General features: G+C 38.3%; 1 protein-coding gene across 1 annotated transcript in view; it reads right to left on the bottom strand.

Moving 5' to 3' along the window:
* The window catches only part of lrrc1 (leucine rich repeat containing 1), a 21,489-nt gene extending 7,378 nt beyond the window's left edge, over window positions 1–14,111 (bottom strand). The window contains exons 1-7 of the mRNA XM_020603131.1: window positions 13,406–14,111; window positions 5,997–6,114; window positions 5,464–5,542; window positions 4,133–4,222; window positions 1,030–1,086; window positions 810–873; window positions 229–303 (exon numbers count right to left, since the gene is read on the bottom strand). Coding sequence (XP_020458787.1) covers window positions 229–303; window positions 810–873; window positions 1,030–1,086; window positions 4,133–4,222; window positions 5,464–5,542; window positions 5,997–6,114; window positions 13,406–13,564 — 642 coding nt within the window. The 5' untranslated portion in view covers window positions 13,565–14,111. The remainder of the gene's footprint in view (window positions 1–228; window positions 304–809; window positions 874–1,029; window positions 1,087–4,132; window positions 4,223–5,463; window positions 5,543–5,996; window positions 6,115–13,405) is intronic.
* Window positions 14,112–15,004: the final 893 nt, after the last annotated feature.

Raw genomic sequence — 15,004 nt, 5'->3', positions numbered from 1 at the left:
CCGTTCCATCCTTCCCTCACTCGTGAACAAGACCCCAAGATACTTTTTTTGCCAGAGGTGTTTAAAATTGTATTCTCTTTTTGTCTTTGCACAATTATTTAGGTGTGTAATTCAAATCCCTATATGCAGACTGCAATAAAAATAACTATATAAAACAGTGGTAGTATGATTAACAGAGACAATAACAGAATCTCAAATACAAGAAATACATGCGCATGCATAGCTTACTGCAGGTATTTCAGCCAGCTGGTTTCCATCAAGCCACAAGTCCTTTAAACTGACAAGACATCCTATTGACTCTGGCTAAGTGGGAGGAAGAAATATAGAAATTCAAAGGGTGGGAGCAGGGAATACGGAAGAAAGAGACAATAAAAGACAAAGCACAAATATAGAGGATTAGTTCTTCAGTTCATAATGTGTACGCTCAGCAAGTATAAAAAATATTTTTAAAAAGTTAAAGAAAAATGGGTTACATTAATTATTACATGTAGACAAACCCCACCTATCTAAATAACTGACTTAACATACACACGACTGAGGATTCAATTATAAATAAAATTACTTTTTTTTTTCCCATAGTCTGTCACTAAATATTTTACCGAGTCTGGCTGCTCACACAAGATTGCAACTTGCTCACCCCTCATTTGGTACTTTTGCGGATGTATGAGAGTGTTGCCAAACATAATTTTATTGTTGTTACTAAGTAATAATAATAATAATAAACTTTAACTTAACTTTAAAACCTGTAATGCAGGCATTTTCTGAGTAAGCAATTTCCTTTAGTCAAGAAAAACAACAACAACACTTACCAAATTGTATAGTTCATTACTTCCTAGGTCAAGTTCTTCAAGTCTTTGAAGCTGAGATAATGATCTGCAGATGATAGATACAAGGAAAATTCAAAATACAGTACAGTCTAAATAAAAATGTGGCACGATGAGCATGCAGGCATGCGCGTGCACACATACACACACACACACACACGCGCGCGCATGCTTGCAGAGGTGGCACACCTGGTTGAATACTTACTCTGGCAGGAATGTCAGCAGATTTTCTCTGAGTTCTAGTGCCACCAAATTAGAAAGCCTGTAATGACAGGCAAAAAGAAATGGCCTATGATTATACATTTCTAAAAATGTTGTGAAGTACAGTTTCTAGCCAACTTCTACTCATGTCTCTACAACGCAGACATATTTTATACAAAATGCTCTGATGGTTTTTGTAGACAAAGAGTTTTCAGTGAGCTAAAAATAGCCATAGTACATCTTGCAATCAGATATCTGAGAACAGGAAGTTCTTTGGAGGTGTGTCTGTCTTACCAAGGCTGTAAAATTGCAGCAGCATAAACAACTGCTGCATGCTTTTAATGAAGAGTAAATGGCATCACATGCCAAAGTACAGGGCTATCTTCTTGCAGCACTGCTTACGAATGCCTCAGGGCTATACATGCAGCCTATTAGTCCAGTACAAAATCCATCTTGTTGATCTGAGCCTAGACTAAATAATTCACCCTTTGTGTGGTACTAGAAATGGGCCAAGGATTCAACATCTTTTTCAGCATTTGCCTAATCTAAATAAGCCAACAAACAGTCACACAGGTAATGACTTGTTTAAACATTTCTTGTCAGTTTCTAGACGGATAAAAAGCTTCTACGGCAGCAATGTAGTTTACAATTTACAAAGTTCAGCCATGTAGACTGAGCCAAAGAGATCAACAGAATCTGGAAGGTATGCTTAAGCTGGTTCTAATCAACATGAGATATAACTGCTACTTTCTGCTAATCTTGCTTCCTGTGAGTGTTTTCCATTCAGAGAAGCAGATCACTGAGCTGGAGATTAAAAGACAGGCAATATCTTCCCACTTCCAGTATACTAAGTTTCAAATCTGGCTTTAGCTAAATGATGAAAACAGCCACCTAACTGCATCAAGCATCTCAAATTTCTAGGACTGTCCTTTTTCTTTTTTTTGTCACTCCCCCCCATCTCAGGAGACAAACAAATGAACCCATGAACATTTATCTTATCCCCTTCCAGAGCATGCTGGTCCAACTATGTTACGGTTTTCATTACCTTCTTCCCTTGACAGCGAGCAGGCCTCAAGTCATTGCATTATATAAGACTGATATGAGACATATGTGGGGCACATGCCATAGCATGAGGAGCAGGGTGTGAGGACTGAAGAGACTGCTTGAACTTGAGGTGACTTTGTTAAGTAGGAAAACTAAGTTATAAAGGTAACGCTAAAATCAAAACACTGTAAATATATACATATATATGTATGAGAGAGAGAGTGAGAGAGAGAGAGAGAGAGAGAGAGAGAGATTAATAAGCCCATATTCTTCTATGCTCGGTCTGTACCTGCTGCCTACAGAATACTGAAATTCTAAAAGGACCTGTAATTTTTCCTAAAACAAACTGTTTGAGAAGGCCATAAAATAAATTCTCTAGATGAAAAACACTGTGCTGCTAGGAAACACATGGTTTGCAAGAGGGCAGCCTACAAATCAGAGGCATTAATGGCATTTCCAATGCAATATTCAGTTCAAAGCAACCAAAAACTTTGATGTCAGAATGGATGTCTGAAGCCTATGAACAAGTTTGAACATGTGGAATAATATTTATACAGCTAATACAGAACCTGTGGAAAGCGCAACACAGCTGCTAAATTTTTAGCCCCGTTTTAGCCCCTGATCAATTACAGCTTGGATCTTCATCAGAAAATCTCTGTGGTGTTTTGTCCCTCATTTACATCCACCATTAGGCCAAACAGTGTATGTGTATGGCAGCACATTAACATCATGCCAGAACAGTCCATCTAAAAATGGCTCATTATTTATTTATTTCAAAGTCTAAAGTCTTGACCTGTGAATGCTAAAAGAGGCAGCAATGATCTTTTCTTGTCAGACACTCATCTACCATCCACAAATTATCTCTGAGGTTAAGTAATAATGCATAATTTATGACTCAGGGTCAAACCGAGACAAATCTCTGTGTAGTTTTGCTCCAGCTGTTTGAGAAGTTATTTAATGGTTCAACATAAATAATCATTTAAAACATACTACAGGACAACACAGCAGTGATCGACCTAAGAAAGGGGCCTTTAAATGACATCTCTCTGTTTTTTTGTATTTTTAATTCTGTTGGCTGATAGTATCTTATGAGAAAGCCAGTCAAACAACAGAATATCAACATTTCTAACCCACGGTGCCTATCTAGAGTAATCATATCCACTGAAATCCACCCCTAAGAGGGGTTAAATTCAGTTTCTTTTGAATTCCAAACTTGTACTAAAAACACATGCCCGACAACATCTCCTAAAAACATCCCCTGTTAATTTGACCTAAAGGCACATTATTTTGTTATTAAATCCAATTATAACTGCACTCAACAATAGTAATGTTGGCAGACATGTCTTTTCAATACCCTGGATAATACTGTATGCCATCACACAACAAGCCTTGTCCAAAAATCACATTAAAGGCACTTGGTGAGCAGGTTGCAGCTCAGCGGCACAACTAAGGCATGTACTAGCTAAAAGTATTAACTGGAATTTAAAAAACAAATCTGGATAAGATTTATTATATAATATGTGCCTGTTATGAAGAGTAATGAATTGGTATGTTTCAAAATTCAAATGAAATTCATTTCCCTGTAGCAAGACCACAAAGACTAAAGCAAACGCAAAGAGAAAGATGTGGTCTCTTGAAAATATCTTCACATTATATAAACCTCAGGTTTAGCCTGAGGTGTTTAGCACATCTCAGGGCATTTTACATAGTAAAGTCTAGACGTTACAGTATTACAGAGAAAAACCCAACAAATCCCCCAAGCACTTGGCGACAGTGGAAAGGAAAGGGAAAAACTCCCTTTAACGACAGAACTGAGCTCTTGGTGCAACTAGACTGTGCAAAACAAGCAATCTGTAACCTTTAGGATTCTTTTTTTCAAAATTACAGGCACCCTAAAACCATTTATCATTTGTTTAAAATAACTTTGATATTAGTCATTTCAGGGTAAGATAAACATTTTCGCATTTGCAGTGAAACCCTGTGGAAAAAAAGTGTTACTGGCAAAGGCGAGATGCACTCATTATGTCAAAGCAAGTATGATAAAGCTGAGCACATTTACTTACTTTCCAATGTTATCTGGAAGAACTTGTAGTGAAATATCATTGATGGAGAGCCATGTTAGATTCCGTAGCTCTGGAAAGCTTTCGGGTAACCTGTAAAAAATAAAGGAGAGGCCACAAGGTCGAGATGCTCGAAAAAAAGGAATCTGCAGAGAATCAAACATTTTAATCTGTCGACCATAAACACTACAAATGAATCCTGGATACTAGAGAAACGAGGACTCTAATCAAACACCTGTGTGTCTGCTGAATTGTAAGCAATGCAAGCAAAGGTTTACCAGCACTTTAGACAAGAAAATAAAAGTATGTGTGTGTATACAGTATGTGCCCACATTCTCACTGTCTAAATGGACACATCATCTGCTTGCTCAAGACGGATAATTTACATATTGTCTTTTGTCAAGTTTTTACTTTAACAAAAAAGCACTGGGGCTGATGGAAAATTAGATTACCACCACGTGTGCCTATGTGTGTGTGCGCACACTACTGAGCGCCAATGCCTTTGTAATGCCTCTTCAGCTATACACTGCAACCAATGTGGTCTTGGCCCTGCTGAGGTGAAAATTAGACTTGGATCTACCCAAACAATGAAGAGCAAATCTTGCACAATCTGTTGAGGACAGTGTTTATAACGGCAGGAATAACAGCAGAGGATCTTAAAAGACAATTCAGACAATGGCAAGACTCATAGATTTTTATTTTATTTAATTGTAATAGTTTAATATTTTTTAAAGATCTACTCCCTGCTTTTTTGTTTGGCCTTTTTTTAAATCTGGATATATATGTCTGCTTATTTATTGAATGAAAAAAAAAAAATAATGAAAGTTTGAAAAAGTACCTTTAAATATAACTGGTAGGTAATATGCAGATGTGGAAAGTAATTAAAAAGTACATTTACTCAAGCACTGTACTTAAGTACAATTTTGAGGTACAGTATTTCTATTTTATTGGAGTTTTATCATTTTCTGCTACTTTATAATTTGACTTCACTACATTTCAAATAAAAGTATTGTACTTTGTACTCACTGCATTTAATTGATAAATTTGGTTGCTACACAATAATACATCAGTAATTATAACTAAATAATAAGATGTACCTCAATTAAAACTGTACCATTTTAAATAATGAGTACTTTTACTTTTTGTACTTTAGGAATATTTTCTGCTAATACTTTTGTACTTTTACCTCTAACATTTTGAATACAGGACTTTTACTTGTAACAAAGTATTTTTACACTGTGGTATTGCTACTTGTACTTAAGTAAACAATCTGAGTACTTCTTCCACCACTGGTAATATGTTGTCCTTTGCACAAAGTAAAACTGTAAGACTACCTTGTTAATGGATTTCCACTGAAATCTGCCACTTGGAGAGCTTTGCAGAATGAAATGCTCTCTGGAATTTCTATAATATCTGAAAAAGAAAGAAGAAGCATTACAACACTTCACAGTCACTCTATGCAGATCTTAAAACCCACAATACAATCAGCAGTAGTTAAATAACATGTCAAAATAATATATTAAAGTTGGCTACTTTAAGTGCAAGTGAAAAACAACAACAAAGCCTTCTGCTCCGTTGCAGGAGAAACATTACCGGTGTATGTAAAGGAATATATTTGGGTTGTCATGAAGAAACCAAGAAATTTAGTTTTTTTTTATGGCTTTTTGTTGCATCAGATTTACTAATGAACAATTCATTTGTTTAATTTCATGTTATCTTGGTCAACTGTACAAACATATTCACACAGATATGAAGTAATTACCCAGAAACACTGTTATAAAATCTAATGTGTAGCTATTGGGTATGTGTTATAATATTCTAGTTTACTTTTATGCAGCTTTGCTATGTCACTGTTTTCCCCGCTTACCATTTCGAGAGATATCCAGTTCTACAAGCTGCATGAAGTTTGCTATTTCTGGTGGAAGTCTCTGGATCTCATTGTCACTCAGGCCCAGTTTTCTTAGTTTCACCAGCTGGAAAAATGGCTGAAAGATAAAAAGAAATATATTCAGTAAAAAAGCTAAAGTAAAGAAAATCAGCCATATGAACTGAATTTACATTTAAAAGAATGGTAACACAAATGACAGGGGTGCTTTTTGTATTACAGCAACATGTATGAACAACTTGTGCTATACACTCATCGAGCACCGTATCAGGAACGTGTACACCTGCTTATTGATGCAGTTTTCAAATCAGCCATCTGATCAAATCTGACCTTTTAGTACACAATGAAGGAATTACTGGCTACACTTGAAATGCATGTATGTGTACAGTTACCGACGCCGTCATAAAACACAGCAAATAAATACTACACACACTTTCTTTTTTTTTTAAATGCATGCTCAGTAGGGCTGATGTAACACACAATCTTCTGTGCACATTTGGAGAAGTACAACTATTGCACTTCATTTTTAGTTGATGTACCCTGGATCACTTTTATCCTGACATTTGTTCAAATGAAGAGGAAAATGGAAAATGTATTTAATATAACGTTTTATTTATTTTCATTAAAGAAACGTTACAAAAATGTGTATGATGTCAATTACGGTTCTTAGAAAGAAAGAAAATTGAAAATGGTCAAAATCAGAATCGGCAAGACTTAAAAAAACAAACATCTAAACCGGCCTACAAATTTGCCATTGGTGCCATAAAAAGTCTATAAAGCTAAAGGCTTATTTGCATTGTGGTGTTGTCATGTCAGTCATGTGAACATGGACCAGAATCTCACAGGAATGTTTCCAATATCTTGCAGAACCCATGCCACGAAGAAGACTGTTCTGAGAGCAAAGGGAGGCCCTACCCAGTATTAATATGGTGTTCTTTATAAAGTGCTCTGATCGTGTATTATATATAGATAGCAAGCACTCTACAGCACTGACACAAAATGAGGAGAGGATGAAAGTGATGTATGAGAAACAAATTACCCCCCCACATGATGACTTTCAATGTTCTGCTCCTTCTGCACAACCTTAATGAAAAGCAAACATGTCCAGCAGCCCTTTGACAAACCACCTGCTGTTTCAGTGATAGGCCAATTCTGAAGAATTACAAACTGCAGGACAAGTGTCCTCACTTGGTTTTTATACAACAGGCCTAACCTAGAATGTCTGAGAGCATGTTTTACTGACTGTTTCCTAGTTAAAAGTTTGTAATACAACTCATAAAATAGTTTGAGGCGTTACAGGTCTCTACTAGGAAGCACAGGGATCCCTACAGAGATCTGTTGTCAATCCTGACAAACGAAGGTCCAGTCGGCACACATTTTTATAAGGCATTACCAGTTTCCACAAGTACATAGTTGGCACCCATAGCAGGAGCAGGCAGAGTCTCGCATGTGAGGTGGCAAAGCAGGCAGCACGCAATACTGCTTTAGGTTCCCCTAAGGTTATGGCATGAACAAAAGAATCTACCTCTTCGGTTTTTACTATCCGAGTGCTGTTGTGTGATACAAAGCAGGCCAACTGGCCATGAACGCAGCTGCTAAAAACATACACTTCTCCTTCATGACTCACTCTATCACTTAAATTGACTGTTATGCTCTTTTGATTTGATGTCCAGTATGTTGCCAATACCTTTGCCTGAATATGGCTACATAAACTATTTTTGTTCTCTGTTCTCATGCACAAGAAACACAATAATGAAACACAAAGGCTATGCGTTCCAAGCAGACGAGCAGATTATCTTGCAGACTTCTACTTTCTGATACTGCTCTATAGTTTTGATGCATTTTTTTTATGCTTTTAAAAATGTGCAACCAATGAAATCCACGGTAACCGTCAGGAATTCCAGTTGCCAGTTTTTTACAGCCAAACTGTTTAATAATCAATAGGTTTTGGCTGGTGTATGGCTTTCAAAACTAGCAGGTGAACTAGCAGGTCATTCACACATTTTAGGCTGTAGGTAAAATTTGTCTGTATATTAAGAGGAAGCTACACCATTGTTCCTCTTTGGTTTCTCTTTATATTACCTTAATATCCGGCAGCTATGTGCTCTGCTAAATGTGGAACCAGTTCCCAGTCTCCGTTTAGGAGGCAGACACCCTCTCTACCTTTAAGCTTAGACTTAAGTCCTTTTTGATAAAGCTTATAGTTAGGACTGGCTCAGGTGACCACGAGCCTACCCTTAGTTATGCTGCTCTAGGCCTAGACTGTTGGGGGGGGGGGCCCTATGATGCTCTGAGCTCCTCTCCTCGCTCTCCATGCATATATATGCCAAAATTAGATGTCAATAACTATATCTTCTCGCTCCTGTAGTGTGTTTTAGGGGGTCCACCAGCACTTGCATGGGTCTGGGACTGTAAAGTCATGCATTGTGCATGCTCCAGAGGATGGCACTGCTTGAGATGGTAAAACAGATTAGTGGTATTTCCTGTCTTATATCTCTGTTGAGGTAAAGTTACTTCTTGAGGTAAAGTTCTCTTTATCGTTTTATCGCCCAGACCTAGTAGACCATATCCAAATATAGAACACTTTTTAATTATGTGTGCACAATAAATACAACCCAAGAGTCCAAAAGTCAAACTCCACCCTATTACATGCTGCACGTCTCAGAGGTCTTAAGGCAGTTTAAACAGTCTTTCAGCCATTGTTTCATTAAGCAAACAAACCTGCAGTTTTACAAGTACCGGTAATAGTTATTTGTCATAGCATTTGGATCTGAGCCACCTTGGTGTCACTTTCACATTTCACTAATTAGAAAACCATTATGGGTGCAGTCTCTTTCTGCTAAGTCAGTCTCCCACTCAAGTGCACAGTTCAATATGATATCATCAGGCTTTGGCTAGTACAGACTTGTTCAGTTCCAGTAACTAACCTGGACTGTGAGACATCGTGACAGTCATACAAGTTCAGTTTTAAGGTTGCTTTTACCAGTGTATTTATCACTTCCACACTTCCTGCTTGAAGTCTGTTACTCCTTTATGACACAGCAATCACAGCTGGAAACAAACACAGGTTCTCTGACACCTTCAGTATCCAAAACAGGCAGTTTCATAGAAGTGATTTTGTCTGGCTTCTTAACCCCCTCGATGACAAAGGAGTAACAGTACATGACTGATTCTTCTGTATTATCAGATTAGTCGCAAATTTGCAACAGGCTTTGTGAGCCTAGCATTAGCATACTGACAGCAAACCTGTTCTTCCGGCTAGTGTCATTCAGCACCGCGCCCCCAGCGGTCATCCATGAGTGAGCCACAAAAACTAAAATAGGTTGAGTCAAGAATGCATTAGCCATTGTCTCAACACCCGAGTCAATGTTTCCATCTTCGGTACTGTGGTTTTGGTGAGTGAGTGCATGGATTTTTGCACTGCAAGTTGTTAAGAGAAGCCCTTAATGTAGTCATACAAAAAAAAGTTAAAAATCAGCAATAACAGTATAACGTAGAAGATATTTATCTAGACTAAGCATCTGTGCCTTTTCATTTATCATGAATAAAAGCTTTTAGAAAATACACAATCAACAAGACCTTGTGTCAGTTACTTCTGCCAGACCACAACACGACAGCAATAGACCCTTACAGTAAGTGAAAGACATTAGCGTCATATAGTTTGTGGTGTCTAGTTCAAGTTTCACAGCAAGGTTATGTGTAGGGTACACGCACATATGCAGGCAGTATTAAATAACACATCAAAGACTTAAGACGGTTTCAACCACAACCACGTCAGAAACTCAACAACTGCACAACCTTTATGACTCTTTCTTTGCAACACCACCTTCTACCAGGTCACATAAGATTTTCCAAGGCAGTCTAACAACTCAGCTTCCTGCTCTGGGACTCTCAGCATCACTTTAAACATGTCAGAAACCCAGAAGCTTCCTGTCTCAAATGGAATACTGCTTCTTCTCACCATCACTACATGTGTAAATGTTGAAAGGCCTTAATGGTGGTAATGGCAACAGAGCTCCAAAAAGGGTACTGATGCCTGAACTAGGGCGACAACTATCATTTATTTTCCATCAATGATTAATCTACACTGTACAGATTATTTTCTCTTTTATTCAGTTGGCCTATAAAATATCAAAAAAACAATTAAAAACAAAAATGTCCACCACAATTTGTCCAGGCCCCGTGGCCTACATATTAAAACTGTACAAACCCCAAAGATATTCAGGATGCTGTCAAAGAAGAGCAGGAAAAATAGCAAATATTCATAGTTGAGAAGCTGGAGCCAATAAACCTTCAGTTAATTAACTACTACTTTCAACTCCAGCATGAACACCAGTTTTGATTTGCATGTTGAATGAGAAAAATAAACATCAGCTATATCTGTCTATTTTATTGCTTGTCAGGATATATAACAAAAAGTATATAATATATACTTTATAATAGATTAATCTGCTTAAATAATTGTTTAATCTATAAAATGTAAGAAAATAGTGAAACATTCTTATTCTACATAGCACAAAGTAATGTATTCAGATTATTTTATTCAACCTATTGTATCATGTGTGACAAGAAAAGCATCAAATCTTAACACTGCAACCACAGAAAGGTTTTTTTTTTCCTTGAGAAATAACTGAAAACATCTTAACATAGATTTGAAAAATGGTCAGTTAAAGCTATCTTCTCTTGCAGAGTCACTGGAGCAGGACTCTGAAAAGTATATGATTTTTTAAACTGGATGAACAGGTAGGGTAAATACATTTCAACAGCCAAATAGTCTTGCACTCCCATTCTTCTATTATGGTAAGTAAACTGCTGTTTAGTAAGCTAATGACTGCTATTTACAAACCAGTCTGATGAGAAGCTGCCTGCTAAAGAAAAACTTTAAATAAACAAAAAAAGACAAGTTGCTTTTTTGCTAATTCAGTCCTCTGTCTCAGCACAAACATACAATCAAACACAAGACAAATAGGGCCTGGCTATTAAACATGCAAACCTGGGCTGCACGTCTCCTCGACTCGCTCAGCAGACTTTACCTTGTACAGCTATTGAAACTAACTGCTTATGTTCAACTTGTCTCATCTTGTTACTGTTTAAAAAAAAATACTTTGCTGTTTCATGTTGAAGTTAAGACTGCCTTGTGCATGTTTATATCCGCTTGCAGAATGAAATGACTCACTTAAAATATTATGGTGGGTGTCTAAGTTATGTGACCTCATTGACAATAAAATAATAAATGGTCAGGGATGATTCAGTTAGCCACCTCCGAGGCAAAAGGAGATGAGGCCACACAGAAGTGGACTGATACAAAGGGATATCCAGTTGGACATTTTTTGGGTTCACTCAGCAAACACTGATTTACATGCCAAAGAGCACAATAAACAGTTTCTCATGTTGGCATGCAAATCCTGCACCATTCTCCCCTCTGAACATATTTAGAATATTTCTAAACTGAGCATAGGGATTGCTAAATTGTGAAACAGTTCTGTGTGTGTGTGTGTGTGTGTGTGTGTCACAATGAGAGTACACCTGCTTTTCACAACCATGCAGGCACAGACAGTGGAAAGAGGGTTAACTAGTTTGTGTACTGTGTGTTGGTCTGCGGTTTTATTGGACAGTACTTTGTAATTCAGGTCAATGATTTGTTACGACTTCATTAGAACAAAAAAAAACAACTGAGGTGACAGCAAAACACATAATGCCGTCTTTGTTGTGAGTCAGAAAACCTGTTCCTGTGCCTTTCTTCACTAGACAAAGTAAGCAGTGAGACACAGCTGACATTATCTCTGTTCCCACACCAAAAATATTCTCTTCTTTTCTCTACGAACCCCTGCAACTACAGACACAATCAATGTATGTTCTGTTTAGAACAAAAACCATCAATGCTAGTAACAATACTCAAAGAGTATGCAGTTCTCTTATTTATGGTGGGAGCCATGAGAAAGAAATGTCACAAAGGTACACAAGAGTCATCGTATGAGCTTTATATCTGATCCAACGTGACTTCAGTTATATTAACTCAGGACAGTTTCTCATGTGGACTAAGCCTCATCCCAAACTCCCTCCACTTGTCAGGAACAGCTGTAAACACAAAATATCACCAAATGTACACCTGGCATTTAAAGGTTACTGTGAGAATGCCTTGTGCAGTTTTGTTGGGTTTAAATTACGCTGTCCAAAGCGGAAATGAGAGCTCTGTCTACATGAAAACTAGTTTGGCTGTAAGAGTTAAAGACAGTATGCTACAAAACCACAAAGTCAATAATCCCTTCATTCACTGCAGCAGCTCCGGGCTATATGAGTGTCAAAGACACAACGGGTCAGACTTTGGGGTTTTCAATTTCAAGTCCAGACAGAGAGAAATACTAAATCAGCCATTCTTGTAAGTGGAAGATAACATGCTAAGGCTAGGCTTGTGTATCCCAAACTCTCCAACCCTGTCAGTAAGTCATACTGAGTCCTGCATGGTTTCTGTTCAACAAAAACAGATCCACTGTGAGGGAGCACATCAGTTCGCCTTGGATTCAGAATATGTGTGTGTCTGTAAAGGGATGTGTGATATCTGGTAGTAGTCAAAAGATAAGGTATGCTTTGTTGTCCTGAATTTTCAAGGCAATCCAGTTGTGGCTGACTTCAAATATGACTAACCCTAAGAACAGCTCTACACTGGATAAATACTTTACCTTGTAAACTGATGTGTCATTGGGGCCAAACAGAAATACCAATGTTTCACTCGTGACAGATTCTCAGATGTGCTGTTATTCTCAGACTTACTTAAACATCATTGAGTTTGATTGGTTGGACAAAACAAATATCTGAAAGCATCACTTTAGGTACTGGGAAACAGCAATGGACCATTCTTCTCTGATATTATGACTAAATGATACGTTAAGGTATCTATCTATCTATCTATCTATATATAGATATATATATATATATTCCGATGTCAACAAACCTTCACCTGACTTAAACAATGTGGTACAGTGAATGTCTGTCTGGCTACCACATCCCCATTAATAATGACATTTCAGATTAATCACAGAGGAAGTATTTCTATGGAACTCCAATACTCATATCTCTTTAAAAATATTACTGAGTCACAAATATTGTACCTGCAGTATTGTTAAGCTCTACCTCTTCTGAAGAATTTTGAGACAAAGGGTATGAGTATTTCCGACCTCAGCATGAGATCACTTGCCTCAACAGGTCTGATATATTAGACACAATGTCAGGGTTTTGCAGTAGGTTTTGAATGTCTGCAGCACCCGGGACTTGTTAACAATATGTTTTATGACCAAACCCCAAACTATTTCTGCTGTACTGCAACAGGCGGTGTGGTTCAGGGGAAAGTTCCTGCCTCTACAGTGAGTGAGCGGAAGCTGGTTTCTTCTTACCTTGGGCAAATCTCGGAGCTGGTTGGCATCCAGCAGAAGCTCCTCCAAACTCCGTCCGTAGCGATAAATCTCATCGGGCACATATAACAGAGAGCAGTGGCTTTTATCGATCGTCTCGACGTGACGGTTGCACCGCCACAGGGGTATGCACTGAAACATCACGGGGGGAGTGAGGACAAATCTCGTACCCGTCCAATAAATAAACAGCGGGAAACACGGGGATGCAACAGATTGCTATGGCGAGACAGTCCTGGATTCACCGTCACACACCAACGAAGCGAAACTCACCGGCAAGAAAACAAGAAAATAAGTCGCGGTAATGTTACCGAGCTAAACCTCCGTCAGGTTGCGACGAACATTGGAGTAACTCTCCGTCGTCGTCACACAACACACACGTTACTTTGTAGGCACCTGTCTCCCCCCCCTCCACTTTAATTCTCGTCTCACGTCGCTCCCAGCTGCTTTAAAACCCTCTTTGTAGCGTAAAACAACTCAGACTACATCTCAGTGTAGAGGCGGGCAGCATTGGTTGTTTCTCTATATCGTCCCGAAGTCAATTTCCTCTCCCGTCCAGTTTCTGACCCGGAACATTCACTCCCTCATTCCAATCCTACGTCACCGTTCCAGGCTGCTCCTCCCTCCAGTCCCTGCTCTGGATAGTCCCGTCCCGTATTGGCCGCCATGATGGGACGCAGAACTGACAACAGTAGTGCTGGAATAAGTACTCAGACTGTTGACTGGAGTGAAAGTAGCAATAATACTACAGTGTAAACACACTGTTACAAGTAAAAGTCCAGCATTCCAAATTGAACTTAAGTAAAGGTACAAAAGTATCCCCATCAAAGTGTACTAAAAGTAGCCTACCAAAAAACTGATTGGCATTTCATACTGCCTATAAGAGCTATCATTATTGGACTAGAATTATTGATTCATTATTGTGTACAGGTACATGGTCACATTTAATGCTGCAGCTGGTTAAGGTGGAACTGTCCTGTTATCTTAGGTACCTACTTTACATACTTCTGGGTAGCTTGTAAATTAACCACCTGGGATGTTGTGATTATGCTGTATTTTATATTCTTAATTTGACTTGTAACTAATCAAATAAATGTAGAGTAGTAAAAAGAATATTTGCCTCTAAAATGTAGTGAAGGTCACACTCAGCTTCAGCCAGCTACAAAGCTGCAAGGTCCTCTATAGGTCATTTTACCACCCTCTTTTGGGCTTCAGGTCTGAGCTGCCCTCATAATTGTCTACCTCTATTGTAGTAGCCCAACTGTAGTTTTGGAAGGGAGAGATAGAAAGAGAAAAGAGACTTGTTCACTCATAACCCCGAGACCCTTTTACTTTCCATTACAACACAAGAAATCTAAAACAGCCAACGTTTTAAAATGTCTAACTTATTCACCAAACCTGTACATGTGAAAATAGCAGCTCACCTCAAACCGATAAATTAAACATGAAGATGGATTCATGATGCAGATGGCATGGCTGCCACAGGTGGTAATGAAGGCTGCAGCTGTGTCAGAGCCATATCTCATATAGTTGTTAAAACACAGCCAGAAAAAAACAAAAACAGACAGGAAGGGTCCTTGATAA

This window comes from Monopterus albus, unplaced genomic scaffold (assembly GCF_001952655.1).
Source record: "Monopterus albus unplaced genomic scaffold, M_albus_1.0 scaffold60.1, whole genome shotgun sequence".
Lineage (NCBI taxonomy): Eukaryota > Metazoa > Chordata > Actinopteri > Synbranchiformes > Synbranchidae > Monopterus > Monopterus albus.
Note: the sequence above shows the minus strand (reverse complement) of the source record. Positions and strands in the feature narration are given on the sequence as shown.